Genomic DNA, 26470 nt, shown 5'->3' with positions numbered 1-26470 from the left:
CTTTATGAAGTGCTACACCTGCTTCACAAAATGAAAATCCTTAATTTCGATGTTCAGTTCTGCTGGATTCCCAGCCACATCAGAATCAAAGGAAATGAGGCTGCAGATGCAGCTGCTAAATCAGCCCATACCTTCTCCACATACTATTTGACAGTTCCATATACAGACTACAGACAACTTATAAGATCAAAGCTAATTGCTCAGTGGGAGTTAACATTGCAAGAAACATCAACAAACAAATTATATAATATTAAACCTCAAATTAAACACTGGCATTCTGGTCAACATACAAAGAGAAGGGAGGAGGTTGTCCTTGCTAGGCTAGGTCACAGTCACCTTATGCATTCTCATTTACTGAGAGCTGATGACCCTCCCATATGTGAAAAATGCAACACACATCTCACTATTTCATCATATTCTGATAGATTGTCAAAAATTTACACGAGCAAGAAATGAAATTTTCACCTATCTAACCAAGCCATATACACTCAGGGAAATGCTAGCAGACTCAGACAAATTGCATATTTTTAATTTTTTAGTAAGAATTGATTTGTACAAACACATTTGACCATAAATTTGTTTATATGTAAATACTTTTTTTTTTGCTTAACTTAACTTTTATACCAATGTATTATTCATTAGGTTAAATCTGACCAATTATATATTACCATGGGCCTTGATCTTGTATATTTGTATCACCCTGCTGTAAGCTTATTAGCTCTTTATATTTAAGTACCCTGCTGTAATTTTGTTAATATGTAAATACCATAATGCTAAACTTAAATTTTATGCATCAATGCTGTATAATAATTCCTTTCTGACTCTTTAAGTATTAGTATAATAATGTTTGTTGTAATCTTACTAGATGTAGACACTGCTTTCCTTGACTTGTTTTGTATATACATATGTTAACCTATAGTTATCTATTTATATACTGATGAAACCTCTGCAGTAATTTTGTTTATATGTAGATACTGCATCACTTAACATACATTTTGTGTATGCATCTTTATACTACTTTATTTTTTGAATAATCATGTAGTGCTGTAGGACATCTTACCTATTTGTGTACTTTCTAGTAATTCTGTTTATATGTATCCTAATTCTGTTTCTACTGCATTGCTAAATTTAATTTTCATCCATGCATATTGTATAATAATCCCATTTTGCCTATTTTTGTGCTGCTATAAAGGCATCTGTTATAATTTTACATATATGTAGATACAGCATTCCTTGGCTTGGTGTTTCATATATTATGTATTAACTTATATTGTTAACTATTTTTGCACTACTTTAATAACCTCTGACCTTGTGTGTTGCTGTGCCCTCTGCAACAGTTCTGTTTACCTAGAGATGCTGCTTTATGAAACTAGATTCTTGTACAGACTTATTGTTAACAATTTTCTGTAAATGCTAATGTTTGTAACCTTTAGTATGGCACAGTATGACCTTTGTAGTTTTTGTGCCAAATAAACTATAAACCAACCAACCAACCAACCAAATCCAGAAATTCATATCCAGAGCTAAATGAAGAGACACTTCAAACCTCTTCTAAATCAGAATCTGAGTTCTCATACAACAAATTGTCCTCTGTACCATCCAGTGCATTACGAATGCCACACTTCTTAAATGATTCAACCACTGTATCAGTTTCACAGCATGCCATGAAGCTTTGACCCACTCACAAACTTGCAAAATGCCAGGCTTCTTCCTTCTTCCTGATGGTATAACCTCAAAATCTGAAGACTGCATCCAGCTGTTCCACTTCTCCTTCATAAATCCCTTAAATGGTTTATTAATACAGACATCTAAAGGGTGAAGCTAACTAGTTAGACCTCCTGGAATTACAGCTAACTGAGTTCCTTGAGTTTATTTTTAACATCTTCTGTTCTGTGAGAACGAAACTGATCCCATACTAGCAGGGCAGGCTTCTTCAACAGTCCGCCAGGGCGCCTAGACCAAATTTTATCTATACATAACTTCATTCCTCCTCCATCCATCCATCCAGCCTTTTGCGTGAACATGTACAAACATTCCTTTAAGCAGTTTTTCTTTGGGTAGCGTCTTCCTTTTAAAAATCAATAGTGGCGGCAGTTTTGTTCAATGAGTAGTGAGGTTTTTCTTTGAGTTCACAAAAAACTCAATGTATAGTGAGTTTTTTCATGCCCCAAAGTTTTAACAGTAACACCTTTTGTGTGCTTGGAATCTACAGTTTTGTTTGAGGGCACATCAAAAGTCAGCAGCACCTCGTCCATGTTTCTTATTTATGCAAGTTCAAAATTTTCTCCTTTCCTTGTGATAATGACGAATCGATGAAATTCAATAATTTTTTCTTCATATTCAGCTGGCATCTTTTGTGATATTTTTGTTTCAGTCCACATACATGAATCTGGAACACCATGATGCTGATCTAGTAAAGTTGACGAACCCTCTATTAGTGGCTATCGCTTTCGCTTGATGAATAATCGTTTTTTATAGACACTGAAAGTCCCGCTTTTCTGTGGTCAAAAATCCAAGTATTCAGTTCTGCCTCAAGTTCTGGCCACATTGCAGTTCCACTTCTTAGGTTAGGTTTACTGTGAGTTGCTTTTTTTAGATCCTCTTCCTGATTATGCCAAGTTCTTATAATTTTTTTCAGTTGGGGGTGGTCCGAATTGCCTCTTTGCAGCCCTGTTTCCATGTTCTTTAGCATACACAATCACATGTAGCTTGTATGCAATATTGTAGAAATGCCGACATTTTTCTGCCTTAATTTGTCAAGAAATTTAGAGAAAATTGAACGGCAAAAATTTATCACCGTTCACAACAACCGCGATAACATGCGCATCCACTGAACTCTACGTAACTGGGATGCTCTCACACACTGCAAGGAAGCAAGAGAAATCGCATAACTCAGAACAGAGAAAATTTCCAGAAATGAAAGTAATAAAAAAACTGAGTATCAGTGTATAAGATGCACCCTGTTTTTCAGACCTATTTTCAAAAAAAATGTGCATCTTATATGCTGGCAAATACAGTAAGTCTTACATTGGGTAGTTCTAAAGGAGTGGAATTAAGGCAAGATTGTACCACTTCACAAAGGACTTGAAAGAATTCAAGCATCAAATTTTAGGCGAATCTGTGTGTCAAGTGTTGTGGTTAAAGTGTTGGAAAGGTTGGTGAGAATCAGAATCCAGAATTGGGTTGACAACAATGGCTTGATGGATAGCATGGATTTGCTAAATGGAGGTCATGTTATAGTAATCTCTACTTACTTATTACAATAAGGTACAGCAGCATTGAATGTGAGAGAAGATGGATATATAGTAATATACTTAGACGTTGCAAAGGCTTTTGAGAGATTACTGAATGATAAGTTGATAGTCAAACTAGAGCGGATGGGGTTGGATATTAGGCTCATGGATTGGATTCAAGATTGGTTGTCTGATAGGTATTAACAAGGTGTATATGGGGAAGCAATGTCCCAGAAGAAGAAAGTCACTAGTGGTGTGCCTCAGGGGTCTGTTTTAGGACCATTGCTGTTTAATCTGTATGTTAATGATATTGGGGAAGATTTGAATGTGGATATACAGTTGTTTGCAGATGATGCAAAATTGGGACAAATTGTGAGGAATAGCACAGATATGTTGTTACCTTACAAGGAGACTAGAATAAGCTGAGTGATTAGGCATGGAAGTGGGGATACTAGGTGAATGTTGCAAAATGTAAGGTTTTAAAATTTGGGAAACAAAGATGGGATGTAGAATTTACACTTGGTTTGGATATATTGTTGGGGGAGGGGGGGGAAATAAGAGTCCTTGGGGTGATAGTGGATAAGGATCTGAAATTTAGGGGACACATTAACAAAATTGTGAGGACAACACAAAGAATTCTGAAAATGATGCAGAGGACACTGACTTGTAGAAGTAAGGAGATTGTTGTTCCATTGTATAAGTCTCTAATTAGGCTGCATGGATTACACTGCACAGATTTGGTTACCTGGTTTAAAATAGGATGAAGACATAATGGAGAGGATCCGGGGGGCCATTGACCAAAATAGTTTCTGATCTCTGGAATGTTGAATATAAAGAAAGGTTGAGATAATTCGTGAGTCTTGACAGACTTTATGTTCTTAGGAAGGACCTCCCACAATGAGTCTTTTGACTCCATGGAGGCCTGAATAATAATAATAATTCAGTTTGCAGTGTCTAGTGGATAGTAGGAAGAGGTGTGATATGATAGACACAAGTTGCTAAGAGGTTGTTATAGGATTAACGTTGAACAGGTTTTTCATAAAATGGTGGGAGATTGAGGGAGAAAAAGCTGTATAAGGAGGGTGTGAGCGAAGGAATGAGAAGAAAATTTTTTGCATTGAGAGTTGTGAATGATTGAAATGCTTTGCCTTAGTGAATGGGGTCAGCAAAAAATTTTAATGTGTTTAAGGCACTATATGATGAGATGTGTATCACAAAAGGGACCTTGTAGATGAGTCTCCATGAGATCTTAAGATAATAATAATAATAATAATAATAATAATAATAATAAGTTCAGTACTATTATATTCATATTTTTGTCTTTTCCTATTTATCTTAGGTTTAAATGACCCATTTAGTGCTCTAAATTCTAAATGATAAAACTGTAAAATTCACATTTGCCATGAGTGTGCTACCAAGGTTCCTGTCAGTTTTCTTATTAGTGTTTTAAAAATAAACAAAACATATAGAATTATTCCAGCCTAGTTACCCAAGTGGATAGCATCTCTGCTCTTCTGTCTGTCTGATCTCACTGAGGCATAATTGTAGATGATTTCATCTGGAATGACAGCAACATTCTTCTTATCAGAGACCAGAAGTTGCTTGAAAATTTTCCAGATGATTTTACCCATTGCAAAAGGCTAATGTGCTATAGTTTTTCAACATTTCGGTGGTAGAATATTATCCTAAATATACATAGAATCATGAGGATCACTGCAGTCTACTTTAGTCATTACTGTAATTATCACATCTCTTTCACCAATCCGCTTAATGCTAATATTGTACATCACATCTATTCTAAAGAAAAATCAATTTTTGTGTAAAAAAAATCCTATGAATTTGTTTTAATTGCATTTTTATGATTGCTTGGTGTGAGACTACTGCTCTACTTATTGGAGTCCTGAAATGGATTGAAAAAGTTCCATATTTGGCCTTCAGAGCAGGATTTCTGGGTATGTAAAGAAATCAGTTAAAAATACAAAATACATATATATAAAATTGATAGAAATAGTAAACAAAATTCTATTCTTCACCCACCCGTAGTACAAAATATACTACAGGTTTGCAAATAATTTTTTGTAGGTAGGAGCAACATAAAAAAATAAATAAGTGAAAATCATCTAAAGAAGGTAATAATTGATTTTGATTATGCACTTTGATAACTTCATATACTTATTGGAGGCCAGAATATGTATAAAACCAAGTCTCTAGAATCCCAGAACACATCCAGGGAACAAATCCCAAAACACATCCCAACTCAACATCAGCAGAGTTCAAGATTGGTACTATTAACGTAACAAGCACCAATGGGAAAGAAACAGAACTAGCAGAAGAACTGGAAAAGTACCAGATCAACATAATAGGTATTACTGAAACAAAGGCAAAAAAACAGGTGAGATTTTTTTTATGCAACAAATAGAAAATGTTATATTCAGGCAATAACAATCAGGAAAAAGAGGCAGTAGCTGTATTATTCAATGCTAAATTTGGGAATAATCTTCCTGAATGGCAGACAGATATCAGAATGGGGAACTGGACAATGAGACTTATTTGTGCTTATTGTCCCACAGAAGTTTCTGTTAAGGAAGAAATGGACGAATTTTTTTGAGGCATTAGAGAAGGCAGCTGGCACAATGAAAAAGGAAAAGTTGGTCCTTGTTGGAGATCTAAACAGGAGAGTAAGAAATGATTACCAGGCATATAGAAACGTTTGGAGAAAATTTGGAGAAAAGTACAAAGCTAATAACAATGGTAAAAGTCTGTTGGATTTCTGTTCAGAATATGAATTAGTGATTGTTCCAACATAAAAATGTGCAAAACACATGAAGAGAGGATGCAAGAATTAAGAAAGTCTCACTGACTATGTTATAGTTGATAGTGATGTCTTCCCACTAGTTCAGTGGTTCAGGACACAAGAGTATACAAATGTTTTGAAATAGGATGTGATCGTTTTTTAGTTTTCAGCAGGATAAATTTGAATTTCATATTGAAAAGAAAAGGACGTAAGAAAATTTTAAAATGACTCAAAGTCGAACAATACAGAGGATTGCTGCAATAATGAGAAGGACGCTGACCTGCAGAGATAAAACAGTTATCATTCCGTTGTATAAGACCCTGATCAGATCACACTTGGACTATTGTTCTCAGATTTGGTCCCATTTGAAGGGGATAAATTAACTGTGGAAAGGGTACAAAGGCAGATAACAAAGATGGTTTCAGGACTGTACAATGATAGTTATGAGGATCGGCTGAGGGAATGTGGACTTCAGAGTTTGGTGGATAGGAGAGGTGATATGATTACTTTTAAACTGTTGAGAGGTGGTTACTGGGTTGACACTAGGGAGTTCTTTCGCTTGGTTGAACAGCAGGGAAGTGATGACAAGAGGCCATCCCTGGAAGTTACGAAAGGAAACTGTGAGCAAGAGGGTGAGGAGTGGTTTTTTTGCATGGAGGGTGGTTGAACCATGGAATGTATTGCCTAATGGAGTGGCGACAGTGAGAACAGTCAAGGAGTTTAAGGAGTGGTATGATAGACTGTGTTTCTTGGGGGGGGGGCCTCCCCTCGATGAGTCTTGATAGACTTTGTGTTTCTTAGGAAAGACCTCCCACGATGAGTCTTTTGACTCCATAGAGCCCTGAATAATAATAATAAAATATTCTCAAATTGCACTCTCAAATATACCAACATTATTCAAGAAAAAACAAAAAAGATTAAAAACAAAAATAAAACTTTGGAGATTCAGTTGCAAACCCTGAAGAAAACATTGATTGATTCAGCCAAGAGAGAGTGATGTTTTAAGATAACTGGCAAGGATAGAAAAATCAGAACTCCATGGCAGACTCAGGAAGTTAAAGAGGCAGTTAAAGAAAAGAAGAGAGCACATAGAAAGTTCCTTGCAATTAAGTCAGCTCGTGCTCTTTGAGAATACAGAGAAAAATGTAAGATAGCAAAACACTGTGTAAAACTAGCTAATCAAAAGACATGGGAAAACTTGGTAAGAACATAGAAAATAAATATCAGAAAGGTGGCAAAATATTCTGAAGGCATTTGAAAATGCTTAGAAATGAGGAAAGAGTACCGTAAAATGAATCAGAGATTATAAAGTTGACATGAAAACTGAAGATAAAGTTATCCTAGATGTTTGGAGTAACACTTTGAAAGACTGGTAAATGAAACAAACAAACAGTGTCAGCATGGAGGTAGAAAACTGCAAACATGAATGCAGTCAGGAATACTTATCTATACTTGTTAAAAAGTCATCAAAGGCATGAAATGTGAAAAGGCAGCTGAAGTAGATGAAACTTGGCCAGAAATGCTCAAATATGGAGGCATAAAAGTTTTACAGTGGCTGCACTGCATAAATCCAAGGGTCTTGTCAGGTTGAATTCCAGATAATTGGAGCAGAACTCTGATAGTATCCATATATAAAAAAGGGAAATAAAACTGAATGTAAGAATTTCAAAGGTATTTCCCTACTGAGTGTTCCTGATAAAATTTATGCAGGTATACGTAAGAAATGGCTAACAAAAATTGCAAAAGAGAAGCTTGGTGAAGAACAAACTGGATTCTGACCAAACAGAGGTTGTCAGGACCAGATTTTCACTTTAAGACAAATTGTTTAGAAATCTTGTAAATAATCTTCATGAGAATGATAATATAATGATAACATCATGATAATAATCATGATGGTCTCATAATCAATAATAATAATAATAAGGAATAATCAATAATAATCTATCCTTCACGGTCTACCGAAAACCGACACACACTGGCCAATACATACATGCGAATTCATACCACCACCCATCACAAAAATATGGAATCATTAACACCCTTAAAAACAGAGCTACAACAATTTGCTCTAACCAGCAAGAGCCCTGAAACAAGAACTAAAAATCATCAGTGACACATTCATAAATAATGGCTATAACAAAACTACTATTAATAAAATACTCCATAAAACAACAACAAAAACGAATCTAGATTACAGTAAAACCATAGCCATCCCATACATTAAAGGGTTATCAGAAAAAATCAACAGAATCCTACAACGTTATAACCTCAATGCCACCTTTAAACCACCCACTAAACTTAAAACCATATTCAGCTCCTCTAAGGATCCTCTCCTCCCATTAGCACATCCTGGAGTCTATTGCATCCACTGCATCCGTAACTTACCGTACATGTGGAAACAGGACGGACAATCCCTATACGCAAGAAAGAACACATTAGACACATTAAATATAACCATTATGGTGAAGCAGGCCTCTCAGACCACACACTTAACACCTTACACCAAATCAACTGGAAAAGCACCTGCTCCTTACACCGCACAAAAACCTGGTACGAAAGAAAATTTAAGGAATCCTGCAAAATCCTGATAAACCACCCAAATATCAATAACAAAGATGGCATGAAAATTCCAAGGATCTGGATGGCACACATTCAGCCTTCCTAATATGAAAGATTCAACATAAGTCAGGACTCTAGCCAATCCGCTAGTATTAGAAACCATCCCACTCCATCTGGCTGGAATGATGTTAATATATGTATATAGTAGACAACACAAAGAATAGGACTCTAGCATTGATGTATAATTTTTTTTTTTTTTTTTTTTTTTTTTTTTCCCACCTGAGGTCAAGCCAACAATTGTCTTAACGGTTGGTCAGTGTCTTTAACGAACCAGTTTGATTGTAGTATAGCTTGTTTCTTGTGTATATTTGTATGCTCCAGAAGATGACCTTGACATAAAGGTCGAAACGTCGAATTGTAGATTTTAGTTATATTAAACTAAAGTTTTTATTCAAACACGGTAGTTGTCTCCATAATTTTCAAAAATGCATTCAGATCACCGTGCAAGCCTAAAAGAAAGGAATCATGAGAATCATCAGTAGTATAATGGTTACTGTCCTGCCTGTCACATGGGAGACCAGAGTTCGATTCCCCACCAGGGAGGTTTATATTTTTAACCCACAATGAGTCTCTGACTCCATGGAAGTCAGATGTTAATAATAATAATAACAAGGATCTGTATTTAAGTTTTCTTAATCTGGAAGAGGCATACAAACAAAGTGCTAAGAGGAAAGCTTTTCAAAATGCTACAGTCATATGGTGTAAATGGGACATTATGTCAAGCAACACCTAATCTCTACTTAAGCTGTAGGTTACCAGTTAGAATTGAAGGAGGTACAAGAAGATGGTTTGATGTTAAATCAGGAATGTGACAATTTTGCACATTATCTCCACTGTTATCGTTATATATATGTATCACGTCATGAAGGAAAGTGATATTAAATTTGATATCAAAATTCCCAATGTTAATCTTAGCTGTGTACTTTATAGAGATGACGTTCTACTTCTGAATAAACCCAGTACAAGTCTGCAAATATCTCTGAATAAATTGAATAGCTGTTGTAATAAATTTGGTATGAAAATCATAAATAAAAAGATAATGAAAATAGAGAGAATGCTGAAAATATCACCTGTATCCTGCATGCTGAACATATAGAACTAGTAAAGCATTTCAGCTATTTAAGGCACAATTTATTATTATTAACATTTGACTTCCATGGAGTCAGAGACTCATCGTGGGAGGCACACACACTATTGCACACAATGCTCATCCAACTGTGCCTTAAAATGATTCAATGTGTCTACACACACAAAACATTCTCAGGCAATACATTCCACTCACCAACCACTCTCCATGCAAAGAACCTGCTCCTCACTCCTTTGTTCATACCCTCTTTATACAGTTTCCAGTGATGGCCTCTTGTTCTACCCCCCTCCTCCCATTTTATGAAAAATCTCTTCCATGTCAACCTGATAACAACCCCTGACTAGCTTATATGTCTGCATCATATCCCTCCTACCCACGAGACTTTGCAGTTTAAATCTCTCAATCTGTCCTCGTACTCCACATTCCAAAGATCACTGACTACCTTTGTGAATTTTCTCTGGACCATTTCCAACACATCCTCATCACCATCAAAACCCAGCCACCAAATCTGTGCAGAATAATCCATATGAGGCCTGATCAAGATCTTATACCAGTGGTGTTCAACTTTTTTTACTACGCGAGTTACTTTTCTATAAATATTTATTCGGCGATATACTCTCTTATATAGATCATGTTCTCCCAACCTGATTCCTGATTATGCACAAATAAACAACTAAAAAAAAATTATTTATCACTTTTAATTATTTTAATACAAACAAATATTTTAATACAACAAAATATATATATATATATATATTTATATATATTGAAATAAAATATTTATTTCTCCATTTTGGAAAACCAAAGTTAGAAAAAACAACAGATTGATTACAAACTCACAAGTTACAGGAAATGCTGGTTGATTAAAAAAAAAAAAGTTAACGTGAAATTTTGCATTGTTTGGACCTTGCAATATTTTCATAGTCATGTTGATATGAAGAAGTGGCCAATCACAGACAATCATTCAAATGATCAATTCTAATTTGGTTTCTTAATTGATTTTTTATGACGGTCATGTTTGAAAAAGCGGAATCTGACAAGTATGTCAATCCCGAAACCTGACAGAATTTTTTACGCGATATTAGTTAATATTGGGAATTTTTCATGTGCATACTTCCAAATGACTTCATTGTTTATTGATTTTAAATGTAAACTATTCTGAATGTTTATTATCTCAAGTTCCACTTCAGCTTGGTTTATATCAAACAGCCCACTAATTTTATTTGAAATTTCTGTGATGTTCAAGTTTTCTTGAAATGGATTATTGATAAAAGATACAATCATTTCAGTTTTATTAAAATCTTTAAATCTTGAATTTATTTCTTCCTCAACTAATTCTATTTCCCGAATAAATTCTTTTAAATCATAGCGAAGCATTTCTTGATTTTGTTCAAAAATTTTTAATAAATATGGGAGATGTCTAAATTCGCAGTCATTTATATATTTCTTTAATAAAAGTAAGTATTGTTGGAAAGTTTTTATTGAACTTAACATGTCAATTAAATTTTTATCTCTACGTTGTAACTCTAAATTTAAATTGCTTAATTTTGTACAGAAATCTACTAAAAATGATAAGTGCAACAATCATATTTTATCACTCAACTGTGGATAAATATCTCCTTTTTCATCAAGAAAATTTTTTATATCGTTAATTAATACAAGAAATCTTTCTAAAAATTGACTTCTGCTGAGCCAGCGAACATTATTGTACAACAGAACTTCCCTATCATCATCTGCCTGTAATTTAAATAACCGCTGTTGCAGGGCTTTTCCTCGAACAGAATTTACAATTTTAAATGTAATATCCAAAACATCTTTTGTGTTTAATCTTTTACTACGCAGTACTTGTTGGTGAATAATACAGTAGTATGTTAAAAAATCTAGATATTTGTCATCGTTTTTACATAATGAAATGAAGCCTGATTTATTACCTATCATTGCAGGAGCTCCATCAGTAGTAATAGACACAAGTTTAAAAAGCAGAAGTTTGTATTGTTTCACAAATTCATCAAATGCCAAAAAAATGTCTTCTCCCCTAGTCCTTCCCAATAATGGTGTAATTTAATTTTCAAAAGTTCTTCTTTACTTGAATAATCTTGAAATACCATGCGAATAAATACCATTAACTGAGCAATAGCAGTGAAGTTGTTTGATTCATCAAATTCTAATGAAAATGCAACACACTGGTGAATGTCTGACATTAACCTGGCCTGGAAACTTTTCTCCGGCAATTGGAACTCTTCCTTTCGGCAATTTGAAACCTTGTCTGTGGCCTAGAAGTAGTCTCTCTCTAGCAATGTCTCGAACTGAGAAGCTCCTTTCTGGAAGCGGAGAAACCCCTCTCTCAAGCAATGTGGATCCGGGCAGTCTCTCTGACGGCGACTCTGGAACCGGGACCCCTTCTGCTTGCTTCAGTCCTTTTTTATTAGGCCTCCTCTGAGACCTTGCACGAAGTTTGTCAACTCCCCCAGAGAATCAGTATGAGTCTTTCATCTTAAGTTTCAAGTTTGGCACATCTTTTGTTCTTCTCCGCTTTCTTTTGATTGTAAGCTGCCGGCCATTAGAAAGTTGTTTGAACTCTTTCTGATTGACTTCGGAGATGTTTATACTTAGAGCCTGCAAGCCTTTCTAATACATACAAGTTTCAATAACAATCTTTCTAATGCTGCCATGTACAGTTTCGGCAACAAAAACATTGCCTTTGTTTTTAACACTCTAACGTAGTCTTATTAAAGCAGTATATACAGTTAGCTTCAAAAAAGTTATTTACAAAAACATCTAATACAAACTATACCAAGACAAACAAAGTTTATTTTTTTACAATATTCACATGGGACTTAACCTAAGTAAAAAATCGATGTAATGTGCTTTGGAATATTTAATATTTAAGCTACAATCAAGTTTTTACACTTTGCTTATGATTATAAGCAATAATCGTATTCACTCGGCTCGCTGTTTGACTTCCACTGATCCAAATTAATTCATTTACCTGGACTTATAAGAAAATTACTGATTTGACAATTTTAAAAATAAATAAACAATAGCAATACACTTAAAGCAAATTAAAAATAATACAAAATAATGATAAAATAAAATATTATGTTTTCAGTTTTAGTTAAATTTGAATGTAAGGAGGAATACAAAAGAGATCGACCAAAAATCGCTCCACGATCGACCAACGGGTTGAACATCCCTGTCTTATACGATGGCATCGTAACCTCTTTATTTCTGCATGTCATGGTCCTCTGCATCATTGCCATTATCTGATGTGACATCTTCACAACTTGTGCAATGTGGCCCCTGAATTTCAGGTCCTTGTCCACCATCACTCCTAGATCTCTTATCTCCTCCACTTCCATTAAAGTTTCTCCACCAAGTGTATACTTTATATCCAATCAATGCTTACCAAATCTCAAAACCTTACACTTTTCAACATTGAACTGATAGTTACACTTACTTGTCCATTCATCCAATCTATTGATGTTCTCTTGCAAGGCCATAATATCCGCTTGACTCTGCATTGCTCTACTTAGTTTTGCAGGATCTGCAAACAGCTGCATATCACTAGGTAAACCCTTCCTAATATCATTAACATACATATTGAACAACGATGGCCCCTGCAGTGCACACCACTAGTGACATTTCTCTTTCAGGATACCATACCTCTATACACAACTTTCTGATACCTATCTGACAGCCAGTCACTGATCCAACACAGAAGTCTGTTATCCAATCCCATCAGTTTCAAATTACATAAGAGTTTGTCATGTGGCAGTCTATCAAAAGCCTTTTCAAAATCTAAGTATACCACTGTATATGCATCTCCCCTATGCAAGTTATATATTTATTTATATATATTTATACTTATGTACTATAACAAGGTATCATAAGTAAGTTTATGAAACATGATCTCCCCTTAATAAACCCATGCTGATAATCACAATACTGCTGTTATCAATCCATTTCTGTATCCTACATCTCACCAATTTCTCCAGTACCTTCACCAGAACTCTATATATATATATATATATATATATATATATATATATGTGGACCAGCCTATAATTTGAAGCTACAGCCTTATCAGCATCTTTTTTATTATTATTATTACAGGTATCTCCATGGAGTCAGTAGACTCATCGCGGGAGACCCAAACTAGCAAAACAATATCTGTCATATCTCTTCTTGAATTCATTTACAGACAAAGAGCTCACAACTAAGTCAGCAATGAATTCCACTCGTTTAACACCCTCCAGGCAAAAAACCTTGTTCTGACACCTTTGTTAACCACACTCTTCTTTAATTTCCAGAGATGACGTCTTGTTCTTCCATCACTATCACACAGCTGAAACATTTCCCCTGCATCATTCCTATAAAAACCTTTCAGTAATTTAAATGTTTCTATCATATCCCCCTCTTCTCTGCCTATCAACTAACTTCTGCAATCCACAAGCTCTCAATCTATCAATGTAGGGGGCATTTTTTATATCACTCACCAACTTGGTCACTCTTCTCTGAACCCTCTCCACAGCCTCCTCATCTCCAAGGAATCCAGGTGACCAGACCTGAGCACAGTAATCCAAATGTGGAAGTATCAATGCTTTATAAAGGGGAATAATTACCTCTTTATCTCTGGATGTCAGTGTGTTCCTCAACAACCAAGTAATCCTATGTGCAATCTTGGACACCTTAGCAATGTGTCCTCTGAACTTCATCTCCCTATCTACCAACACCCCTAAATCCCTAGCCTCATCAATCTCTTGGAGTACCTTTCCATCAATGTAGTACACAGCTGGTAATCTCTTTTAATCCCAAAATGCATGCCTTTACACTTTTCCACATTGAACTGACATCCATTATCTTTTGCCCATTTTACCAGCTTATTTAAATCATCCTGCAAACTTTCAACATCAGCTTGATTTTTTATTGTGCTACACAAATTTGCATCATCAGCAAACAACTGATTATCTCCCTTTAAGCCATTTCCTATATCATTTATATACAAATTAAACAACATTGGCCCAAGCACAGCGCCCTGAGGCACACCACTGGTCACCTGCCTCATTCTGGACTCGGCCCCTCCATACACCACCTTATGGTATCTCTCCCTGAGCCATTCTTCTATCCATATCACCAATTTAATATCCATTCCCATCTGCTCCAATTTGCATAACAGTGTTCTGTGGGGTATCCTGTCAAATGCCTTAGCAAAATCCAGAAGTACCACTGTGTAGCCTGCTCCTTTGTCCAACTCAGATGTTAATCTATTATGAATAGTTAATAGTATGCTAAGGCAGGATCTACCTTTAACAAAACCATGTTGGCCTCTATAGAGTATCATATCCTGATCCACCCATTCTTGAATTTTGTCTTTAACCAACTTTTCCAATGCTTTTACCACTACTCCTGAGATGGTGATTGGTCTGTAATTAACTACCGCAGTTTTAGAGCCACCCTTATGCAAAGGAACCTTTGCCTAACTTCCACTCCCTAGGGACCATACCAGAGTTCAAACTTAAATTAAATATCCAAGTAAGAGGGGTTGACAATTCATTTGCACATTCATGCAACACCCGAGCTGATATTCCATCTAAGCCTACAGCAATGTTTGCATTTAAATTTTATATATTTAATATATTTAATATATATTAAATACCTCTGATATATTAAATACCTCTACTATTACATCTGATTTTGTCACCTCAATACCATCAGCGCCCACTAAAGTTATCCTTCCGAAGTCATTCTTCCTCTTACTTGCCACATAGCGGAAGAATTCTTTGGGATTACTCTTGATCTCTTTGGCTAAGGTCTTCTCATAATCTGATTTAGCTTTTCTTACTATGCTGGTAACCTTCCTAGCTTGAGCCTTGTACTGCTCATGGGTGTACTGGTCACCTTTCTCCTTGTAAATTCTCCATAACCTTTTCTTTTTTTGCAGATCAAGCTTAATACTACTGCTCATCCATTTAACACCTGCCTTGTTTGACCTCCTGACCATGGGGACACAATCTGATATTGCTTTCCTCAGATACCTGCTGATTTTATCCCATGCACTGCTAACATCTTTCCCTTGCAATATGTTCTGCCATGGGATGGCTGCAAGCTCACTCCGAAGCTTGTTATAATTGCCTAACCTGTATGCAGCAGAACAATTTTACTGTCCATCCACTCCCTTGGAACCTCTGCTGTTGCAAGACTTTTATTAAACAGGCATGCCAGTGCTACTGCCAATTTCCTGGAATATTCCCTTAAGATAAGTGGTGATATGTTCATCAAATCCTGTCGCCTTATTGATATCGAGTCCTATCGCCTTATTGACCTCAAATACCTCCTGCTCACGCAGAATTAAGCCATCCTCTCCTATGTCGTCTACACTTAAGTTCCTCATGATTCCACCCTGATCAGGATGAAACACCCTTATGAACTGATCACTGAATACCTCAACAATGTCTAAAGCAGCAGTTACCATTTTACCATTTTCATCCAATAACATCATCTTATCATGATCATTCTTCCTGCCACATATTTAAATAATTCTCTAGGTTTTTTTACTTTGCCTGATTTGCCAATTTCTGTTCCTACTCTACTTTTGTTTTTTTTACTAACTGAGTCACTATCCTGGCTTGTTCTTTATAGTCTTTATGTGACTGATTATTATTATTATTATTCATCTTGTACTTTCTCCAAAATACTTTCTTTTTCCATATTTCATGCTTAAACTCCACATTTGTCCATTTTACGCCTACTTTTTTCAGCATTTTGGCCTTCAGAATACATTCACACACTGATACTGTTATGTATTTTTTTGTCAATTCCCATGCAGCATTTATTTCCTTACTGCTCAACTCCTTGTTCCATGATAGCTCCAAGCTGTCTCCTAATCTTGTCATAATCATGAGCCTTGTAATTCCACATTTATCCTTTCCTTACAAATGTCGGCATATTATGACTAGCCACAACACAGGTGCTTACTTCATGATCACTTTCACCAACTGGTGGAAAGTGTGAAACCCCTCTCACAATCACATCCTCTGATGAAATGATTAGATCTAGACCTCTCGATCCTCTTGTGCCTTCCTTTACGTGCTGCCCGAGATAGTTATCTCTCAAGAACTTGAGAAATTCATTTTCCTTATTCCCTAATGCTGTCTCTTCGTTCCAGTCTGTACTATCTAAAATCACCCATAATAATCACCCTTCCTTTATTCACTAATCCAAGTTGTTTATACATTTCTTCATCATCACCCTCCACATTACCAGGCCTATAACAACATCCAACTAAATATGTCTTCTTGTCAACCTCCACATTACACCACACTGCCTCATAAACTTTGCCACTATTTCTCCCTTTAGTGAAGATGGTAAATTAAATATTGAAAGAAACAACATAATTACTAAAGCTAGTAAGGTAGGAAGTGAGTTGAATAAATTTATGTGGAATAAGAAAGAAATTAGTCCAAACACTAAATTATCTGAATGTATACAAAACAGTGCTGAAACCAATTTTAGCTTATAGATCTGAGAACTGGGTTAGAAATAAAACACTTGAGCAAAGACTGGAGACCTCAGATATGCGAATTCTGAGAAATATGAAGTGAATCAATGGTATCAATGACAGTATATCACATTAAAAATTAGGGTATTAGGAAAGAATTTGCTATTGTTAGCATTCAGGAATGTGTTATTTAGAGCTAATCTCAAGTGATATGGTCACTTAAACAGAATGTGAGAGGAAAGATTAGAAAAACAAGTGTTCTTTATCAAGTTGGAAGGAAAAAGACCCAGAGGAAGACCAAGATCTAGACGGATTGATATAATAAGAAGTGCCTTATAAGACAGAAAGATAAGATTTGATAATGTTGGGGTCTTGACAGATAACAGATTGATTTGGAGGAAAATTGTGGATCGGAAGTTAGTAATGGTGTAACTGTTTCATGTAGTACTATCATAATTATCGTGTACCCTCTGAGGGTACAGATCAAGAATTTGATGATGATGATGATGGTGATGGGTCTCTAGGGTGAAATTAATAGCTTAGGTATATTATAAGGATTCTTTTGGTATCCAATCTCTTTTGATTAAGATTCATGTAAAAAAATAATAAATAACAGCAATTTGTTATGATTACAACAAATTTCGTAATCCTTTTGTATGAGCATTAATTATCATATGTATTGTAACAGCTATTTTATTATGAATAATTTAATTTGAAAACTTTAAAATTATCTTTCAGTTCATTAAAATTAGAGACCCTGAAGATGTGGGAACCAGAAAAGTATGCTGATGTAAAAATTGGTGATGTGAAATTTGTTTACTTTAATAAGGGACTTTAAAATTAGGAGAAAATATCAAATATTTTGAAAAGAAAAGTAAAATTGTTAAGTAATTAATAACTATTTTGCTTTAAGCAAAAATTACAGTGTTAATTGATTTAGTATTAATGCTGCTGAAACTTTGTTAACATGGAGTCAGGATGTCAGTCAAGTTGTAAATATGTTCTTGCATGTTTTAACATTTAAGGTGAAATTGACAATTAACAATCATAAGACTATTGTGATTACTCATTAAATTAGGGTGTGTGAACAAGCAATTCTGGAGCCACTTGCTCTTGGTTTGTAGTCTGAGGAAGTAAAAATGAAAATAAAATACAGCAAAAAATAAAAACAAAATACAAAGTGGTATGCAAAACATTGAATAATGTTGAATCTTGCTTGCTTAACCTAGTACTGTGTGAAATAGGAAACAGACCTTGACCTTTTTCATTACTATGAGTATGACACAATATTGTATTACAGTATCTGTTAGTATGGTCATGTACGATACTAATACATCTGTTGGAAGATTTTATTTGTTTAATTACTTTTTTATATCAATAATTTCTTATATTTATGAATGATGAATTCAAGAAAGAAAGAAAACACAAATCACTAATAAAAACCAAAGATTTAATTATTATCATTGTTATTATCACACCGACCTCCATGGAATCAATAGACTCATTGTGGGATGATCACTCAGCCAACAACATATTTATCTTATTGTATCCACAATAAGATAAATAAATAAGATTAATGTTTTCGTGTGTTCAGAGCACATAATGTATTCCATTCATTTACAATTCTCTGTGTAAAAAATAGACTTCTCATACGCACTTCTTTCCATGCCCTCACTCCCATAGATGATCTCTGTTTCTTACCTTCTGATCTTCCATTTTTTTATAATTCCCCACCCCTGTATTAATCTGATAAAAACTTCTCACTAACTTAAACATCTCTATTATATCACTGTTTTTCTCCTATCTGCCAAACTCTGTAATTTACATCCCTTTAACCTCTCTCTCCAATAAATAACACTCCAGAACTCTGATATTGCCTTAGTCACTGATCTCTGAACCTTCTCCGATGTTTCCACATGTCAGTGAAAAGGTGACCAAATCTGCACAATAATCTAAATGTAATCTGACCAGTGCTTTATACAGTGGCACAACCACCTCCTCATCTGGAGGGGAAGGAACCATTGATGGTGAGTGAACAGAAGGTACATGAGCAATTGAGTAAACAAGGCCATAGGACTTGATAGTACATCACTGTGTGTCTTAAGGGAATGTTCCACGAAGTTAACAACAGCTTTAACTTACCTTTGTAACATGTGTTTTAGATTAACTCAAGTTCCAAAGGAGTGCAAAGAGGGCAAAATCGTTCCACAATTTTACCACAATGAGGGTGATAAGACTGATGCTTCGAATTATAGGCCAACCTGCTTATTTGGAGTTGTGGTCAAGGTGTTGAAGGAGCTAGTGAGGACAAGCACTCAGAACTGTGTTGATAGCAGCAGAATCCTTTTTGATGGACAGCATGAGTTTGCTAAAGGAAGACTGTACTGTGTTTTATCAATCTACTTATTATAACCAGGTGACAAATACACTGGACAAGGGGGGGGGGGGTGCATATACAGTAGTGTATTTAGATTTTGTAAAGGCTTACAATAAATTGCCACAACTAGATAAATCGGAATAGATAGGGTTGGATAGTAGTTTAGCGCATTAGATTGGATATTAGCTGTCTAATGACATTGGAAGGGATTTAAATAGTGATATACAGTTGTTTTCAGATCATGCAAAGTTGGAGAAAGTTATGAGAAGTAGAGCAGATGTTGTAGTCTTGCAAGAGGACTTTGAATAGACTCTGAATGTGTGAGTGTGTGTGGATGTCAGTTTAATGTAGCAAAGTATAAAGTTTTAATATTTGGGAAGTAGGGTATCGGATAAGTAGGGATATCTTAGAGGAGATGGAGGAGATGAAAGATCTGGGGGTGATGGTGGATAGTGACTTGAAATTTCATATGCATTTTGTTAAAATTGTGAGGAACAACACATCATTCTCATAATGCTGTTGTCCTCTATGGGTGCTTTTGGCTAGCATTAGATGTTGGGCAGGAGACCTAAAAATTAAAGTTTCCCAAATCTTAAGAAGGTTAATAATGGTATCATGGTGAGTTTTATGTTGCCTCCTTATTCACAAATATTCCCCTTTCTGACACTCTAAATTTACTGAAAAATGCTTTGTCCCATGAAATTATTGATCTCTTTAATTTTGCTATCCATGCTGGTTACTTCTTTTGGAAGGGCACCTTATACAAACAGATAAAAGGTACTTCTAAAGGCTTTCTATGGACCATTTTGAAAACCATGGTCTTGATACTGCTAGTCTCAAACCTTCTATTTGGTTAAGATATGCTAATGATGTGTTCTCTATTTGACAACATGCTCAGACACATTAGACTCTTTCCTCTTCCACCTCAACAGTCAGCACCCCAGAATCCAGTTCACTATTGAAAAATATTGAAAATTTGAAAATTGCCGGCCTGGCTGGCTGGCCGAGTGGTTAGCGTATCTGCTCTCCAGCCAAAAGGCTGCGGGTTCGAATCCTGCCGTGGGCATGGATGTTTGTGATTGTCTGTGAAAGCGCTAGTGGTGGTAGTCGGCAGTAGATGGCGTTGGTGCTAGATGATGAAGGTTGGTGAAGTAGCGAGACGAAGAGTTGTAGAGCCCTCCCTCAATGAGTCTTTGGACTCCCTGGAGGTGTGATATAATAATAATAAAAGAAAATAACAACTTTAGATACTCTAATCATACATCTGCCCAATAGCACCATTTCTTTTGCAGTTTACAGAAAACCCACCCACTCACACAGGTAGATATAAACTTTTCCATCATCCCCCTTCTCAACAATATGGTGTCATCAAAATCCTTGTCAACAGAGCTTCCAACCGCTGTTGCAACCCAAGCTTCTCTTACAGAGGAACTCACCTTTATTCACCAAACCTTCCTATCCAATGGTTATAATGCCAAAAAAAATTACAAATTAACTCTCCCTTCTGCCTCCTCACATCCCTCTCAGCCTAAAGACTACAGTAATGCCATTGCTATCCAGAATACTTCAGAAAAAATAGCCAGAACTTTAAAGAAATATAATATAATCTTTGCACTGCTTTCAAACCTCATTTGAAACTGGCTTTCCTTCTCAGCTCTCCTTAGAATCCACTTCCTCCCTTCTCTATTCTAGGTGTTTACAAGGTTCCCTGTTCTTTGTAACTTATCATATTATGGTCAGACTGGGAAATCCGCTAACATCTGCCTAGATGAACACAAAAAATTCATCTGCTGCCACAACTATGGTTATCAGTTCTAGCACACCATGCTTTGGATACCTTGCACAGGATCAGATGGAAGAAAACTATCATGCTTCATCACAACACAGTAAATACAAGTTTGAAAGACTATTTTTGGAATCAGTGGCAGATCGAAAGAACTAGCCTTATTTTAATAAATATGGTTGTATTAAACTTCCCAGCATTTGGGAAACTTCAATTCTTAGGTCTCCTGCCCAACATCTAAGGCTAGCAAACCGAACCAAATAGAGGGTTTCCCCTCATAAGATTTTAGTCCAATTTCATTTCTTCCACTTATTGTTTCTTGTGTGTTTTGTGTGAGTTATTACAATTTTAACATTGTATTCCTGAAGATGTCTCTGTGACAGAGACAAAATATTAAAACAATTAAATCTACATGGAATGAATATCATTAGTGCATGGGAAGTTGTCAAGGATTGTTTGAGCAAGGCAGTAGCAGAGTGTATACCCAGTGTCAGGAGGATAAACAGAGTAGCGATTAAGTGGATGACTAGCAATATAAAGCAGGAGCTGCAAAAAAAAAAAAGAAAAAAAGAAAGCATTGTGGAAGGAATATAAACAGCGAGGTGATCAGCGTGCCCATGAGCAGTATAAAGCACAAGCAAGAAGGGTAACTAGTATATAGTAAGGAAGACTAAATCAGATTTTCAGAGAAAATGATCTAAGTATGCCCAAGTAAATCCAAAAGACTTTTTTGCTATATAGCAATAAATTAAAGATGCCAAGAAATTATATTCCTGGTTTCAACCTTTATCCAAGTGTAAGCAAAGTTTGCACATTATGTGACTTCATGATTGTGCTACTTATATATGGAGGCTAATGACTTCACATTGTTCATAATGGGAAAGTGTCTTGGAATCTGCCGGCTACTACCAAAGTGTTGGTTGGCTTGATAACTAAAACTAAATTGTCATGCATGCAGAAAAGATAGAGAAAGGAGAGGATCATGCTAATTATATATATAAATGATTTAAATAAAATGGCAATGTGGGCAAAGGGCAATGGTTGTCAATTCAGTGTTGTAAATATAAGGTAATACACTTTAGGATGAAAAGAATATGCACTTAGTATCATATTAATGGTACTGGATTACAGGAAATTGATGAGGCTAGAGATCTGGGGTGATGGTGGATAGAGATTTGAAATTCAGAGGACATATTGCAAAAGTTGGCAGAATAGCTCAGAGGATTACTTGGATGCTGAAGAGCACATTCTAAGTAAAGATAGAGAGGTTATTATCCCGTTTTATAAGGCTATGATTTGGTGACATATTGTCTACTGTGCACATATTTGGTCACCTGCATTTTTTGTGGGTTGGGAGGTGGAGAGGATTTAAAGAGATGCGTGACCAAGCTGGTGACAAGTCTGTGAAATGTTTCCTATGAGGATGAATTGAGGGTCTGTGGGTTGCAGAGTTTAGCTGCCAGGCAGCAGAGAGGGAGATCGGATAGAAACTTATAAGTTACTAAAGGGATACTATATGATTGACAGAAGAAATTTTTCAATAGATGGGGAATAGGGGAAAAACAAGAGGTAACATTTGGAGGCTGTCTAAGAATGGGGTTAGTAAGTGTTTGCAGACTAGGTTCTTGTCTTGTTGTTGTTGTGAGCACCCCAACGGTGAATACATTTAAGGAGAAGATATGATAGGTATTGTATTAATGGATAGAGTGGGTCTCCCAATAATTAAACAGCAGGTTTATAATAACGAACCAACTGTTTAATTATTTCTATCTGTGCAGTAGTTATTCCATTAAATTGTATTATGAGTGCAAATCAGCATCTAAGCCTAAATACTTGTCAACCACAGGTAGAAATTTTCTAAATACTGCACTTTGCCTACATCTCTTGGATGAAATCAATCTCACACACACAAAAAGTTTATTTATTTATTTATGTATAAATTATTAATGATGAATTTTAGGGTTCTGTTTCCCTCTCCTTTTATTGTTCCGTATGGCTTGAACAGGCATTCTTGAGAAGAAATCAAGCAATCGTGATGGGTTCACTTGTTTTTAAGAATATTTTTACATAATAACTCTGTAATAACACAGTTGTAAGAATGATGGGAGGACATTGCACCCTTTAATTGAAAATGACCTAAATTCGATTTAAAGCATAATGAGGAATCATTATAATCATTGTATGGGCTTTTTTCAATTGAAGGTGAGTTACCCAATTTCATACAGAAGTATCAAGGTTTACAAGGGTTTTTAATTTTTTCTTCATAATCTGAAGTATTTAATATAACTGTATTATTACCTTTGTCGGCTTTGAGTATGATGATATCTTTATTATTCCTTAATTTGAGAAGTGTTCTTCTTTCCGTTTGGTTAGAGTTGGTGTTAGGAGATCTTGACGGAGCTGAAAGGATTATGCTGCTTTTTAATCATAAGTCATTAGCTATTGGAAGTGGTAGTAATGAGAAGGCTTTTTCTAAGTTGCAGATGAACTCTATTTTAGGAATGACAGTGGGTTTTAAAGCAAAATTGAATCCTTTTTGGAGGATAGAGATCTCAGGTTTACTTAAAACATGTTTAGATAGGTTTACAAGGGTTGTTTGAAAAGTTTGGTAAAAATATAAGCTAAATACATTTTTTTGGAAAAAATCGCATTTATTTCTCAACATAGTCTCCATCGAGGTCTACACATTTGTTCCAGCGAGTTTCCAATTTTTTCATTCCATCGAAAAAAGTAGGATTTGTCAAATTGTGCAAAATAGTCATTGACAGCCTTGATGACATCCTTGTTTGAAGAAACGTTTTTCCCACTGAGCCAAATTTTTAAGTTTGGGATCAAGAAGTCACATGGGGCCAAATCCAGAGAATACAGTGGATGTGAAACCAATTCAAACCTCAAGTCGTGCAATTTTTGCCTTTTTTCTGTGCCATTCTTGGCCATTTTTTCTTCAGTTCTTCTTTTAAACGGTCCAGCAATGAAGCATAATAGACTCCCATTATTGTCTTACCCTTTTTCAAATAGTCTATGATAATTCCTTGGAAATCCCAAAAAACAGTGGCTATCACCTTCCCAGCTGACAAAATGGTCTTCGCTTTTTTTGGTGCTCTTTCACCGGGCATTGTTCACTGTTTTGACTGCTGCTTGAACTCAGGTGTGTAGTGGTGGATCCAAGTTTCGTCTACATTTTTTGCGTCAATTCGACACAAGATGAATTGACACAAAAAATCCTCATCATCATCATCAAATTCCTGACATGTATCCTCAAGGGGTGTACAGGATATGATAGTACTACATGAAAAAAATTACATCATTACTAACTTCCTGTCTACAATTTTCCTCCAAATCAGTCTGTTACTTGTCAAGACTCCAACATTATCAGATCTTATATTTCTATCGTCTAAATCACTTTGTACCGTATCAATCCACCTATATCTTGGTCTTCCTCTGGGTCATTTTGCTGCCAACCTGGCAGAGAACACTTGTTTTTGCTAATCTTTCTTCTCCCATTCTATTTAAGTGACCATACCACTTGAGATTAGCTCTGCTAATGCATTCCTGGATGCTGACAATGTCAAGTTCTTTCCTAATATCCTCGTTTTTAATATGATATTGCCATTGATGCCATCTGTTCACGCCTATAATCTTTCTCAAGACTCTCATATCTGCGGTCTCTAGTCTTTGGTCAAGTGTTTTACTTCTGACCCAGCTCTCAGATCCATAAGTTAAAACTGATTTGAATGCTGTCTTGTATACAGCTAATTTAGTGTTCCGACTAATTTCTCTCTTATTCCATATGAATTTATTCATATTCATATTATTCATATTATTTCAATTGATTTCCCACCATACCAGCTTCGCTGATTCTGTTGTCTATTTCTATATTTAATTTCCCATCTTGAGTAAAAATCGTGTCTAAATAGTTGAAATGTTTTACTTGTTCCACAGGTTCTCTATTCACAACACAGTTGACATTTTCAATGATTCTGCCTATTTTCTTTGTCTTTTTATTGCTGACCTTCATACCATATCTATTACAACAGTTATTTAATTTAGTCAGAGAATCTTGCAGACTTTTAGCAGATTTATTTAGAAGTATAACATCATCCGCATAAAGCAAAGAGCTGACATGAACATCTCCAATTTTAATATCATGTTTAATACCACTTTCCTTCATAAGGTGACCATATTGGTAATGAATAACAGAGGGGATAATGTACATCCTTGTCTCACACCAGATTTAACGTTAAACAATATTTCCGTACTTCCTTCAATTCTAACTATTGACTTACAATATAACTGTAGTATAATGAATGGCTTCTCTCTTGGCACCTTGTCATATTCCTTTTCCAAATCGATAAAACTTAAATACAGATCTTTGTTATATTCCCATGCTTTCTCGACTATTTGTCATAAAGTGAAGATCTGATCTTGACAGCCTCTATTTGGCTTGAATCCAGCTTGTTCTTCACCAAGCTTTTCTTTCACAATTCTTCTCAACCGTTTCCCAAGTATACTTGCATAGATCTTGCCAGGAACACTCAGTAGGGAAATACCTCTGTAATTCTCACATTCGGTTTTATTTCCCTTTTTATATATGGGTACTATGAGAGCTCTACTCCAATCATCGGGAATTTGTCCCTCTGTCCAGGCTTTCTGAACTATGCAGTGCAGCCACTGTAAGACTCTTATACCACCATACTTCAGCATTTCTGGTCGAATATCATCTACTCCTGCTGCCTTTCCACATTTCAAGCCTTCGATGGCTTTTTCTACTTCAAGTATGGATATGTATTCCTAACTGCATGCATGGTCAGTTTTTTTTACCACTATGCTGTCATCACTGCTTGTTTCATTTAGCAGTTTTTCAAAGTAATTACTCCATACTTCAAGGATATCTTTTTCTCCCGTTTTCATATCACATTTATCATCTCTAACTCTTTTTACAGCACTCTTTTCTCCATTCGTAAGCTTCTTCAATAACCTCCAGAATATTTTGCCACCTTCTTGATATTTATTTTCTATATTCTTGCCAAAGTCCTACCATGACTTTTGTTTAGCTAGTTTTACACAGTGTTTAGCATT

At 35.6% G+C, this 26470-nt stretch overlaps 1 protein-coding gene across 4 annotated transcripts in view; it reads left to right on the top strand.

The window, feature by feature from the left end:
* Sfxn2 (sideroflexin 2) overlaps window positions 1–18439 on the top strand; it is a 401343-nt gene extending 382904 nt beyond the window's left edge. For all 4 annotated transcript variants that reach the window (XM_090392729.1, XM_090392730.1, XM_090392732.1 and 1 more), the window contains exon 11: window positions 17970–18439. In XM_090392729.1, the coding sequence (XP_090248855.1) occupies window positions 17970–18069 (100 nt within the window). In that variant the 3' untranslated portion in view covers window positions 18070–18439. The remainder of the gene's footprint in view (window positions 1–17969) is intronic.
* The last annotated feature ends 8031 nt before the right edge of the window (window positions 18440–26470 follow it).

The sequence above is a fragment of the Typopeltis vanoorti genome, chromosome 5, assembly GCF_054136105.1.
Source record: "Typopeltis vanoorti isolate ZY-2024b chromosome 5, IOZ_Tvanoo_1.0, whole genome shotgun sequence".
NCBI classification, from domain to species: Eukaryota; Metazoa; Arthropoda; class Arachnida; order Uropygi; family Thelyphonidae; genus Typopeltis; species Typopeltis vanoorti.
The sequence above is the reverse complement of the archived record's forward strand: the minus strand, read 5'-3'. Positions and strand labels throughout refer to the sequence as shown.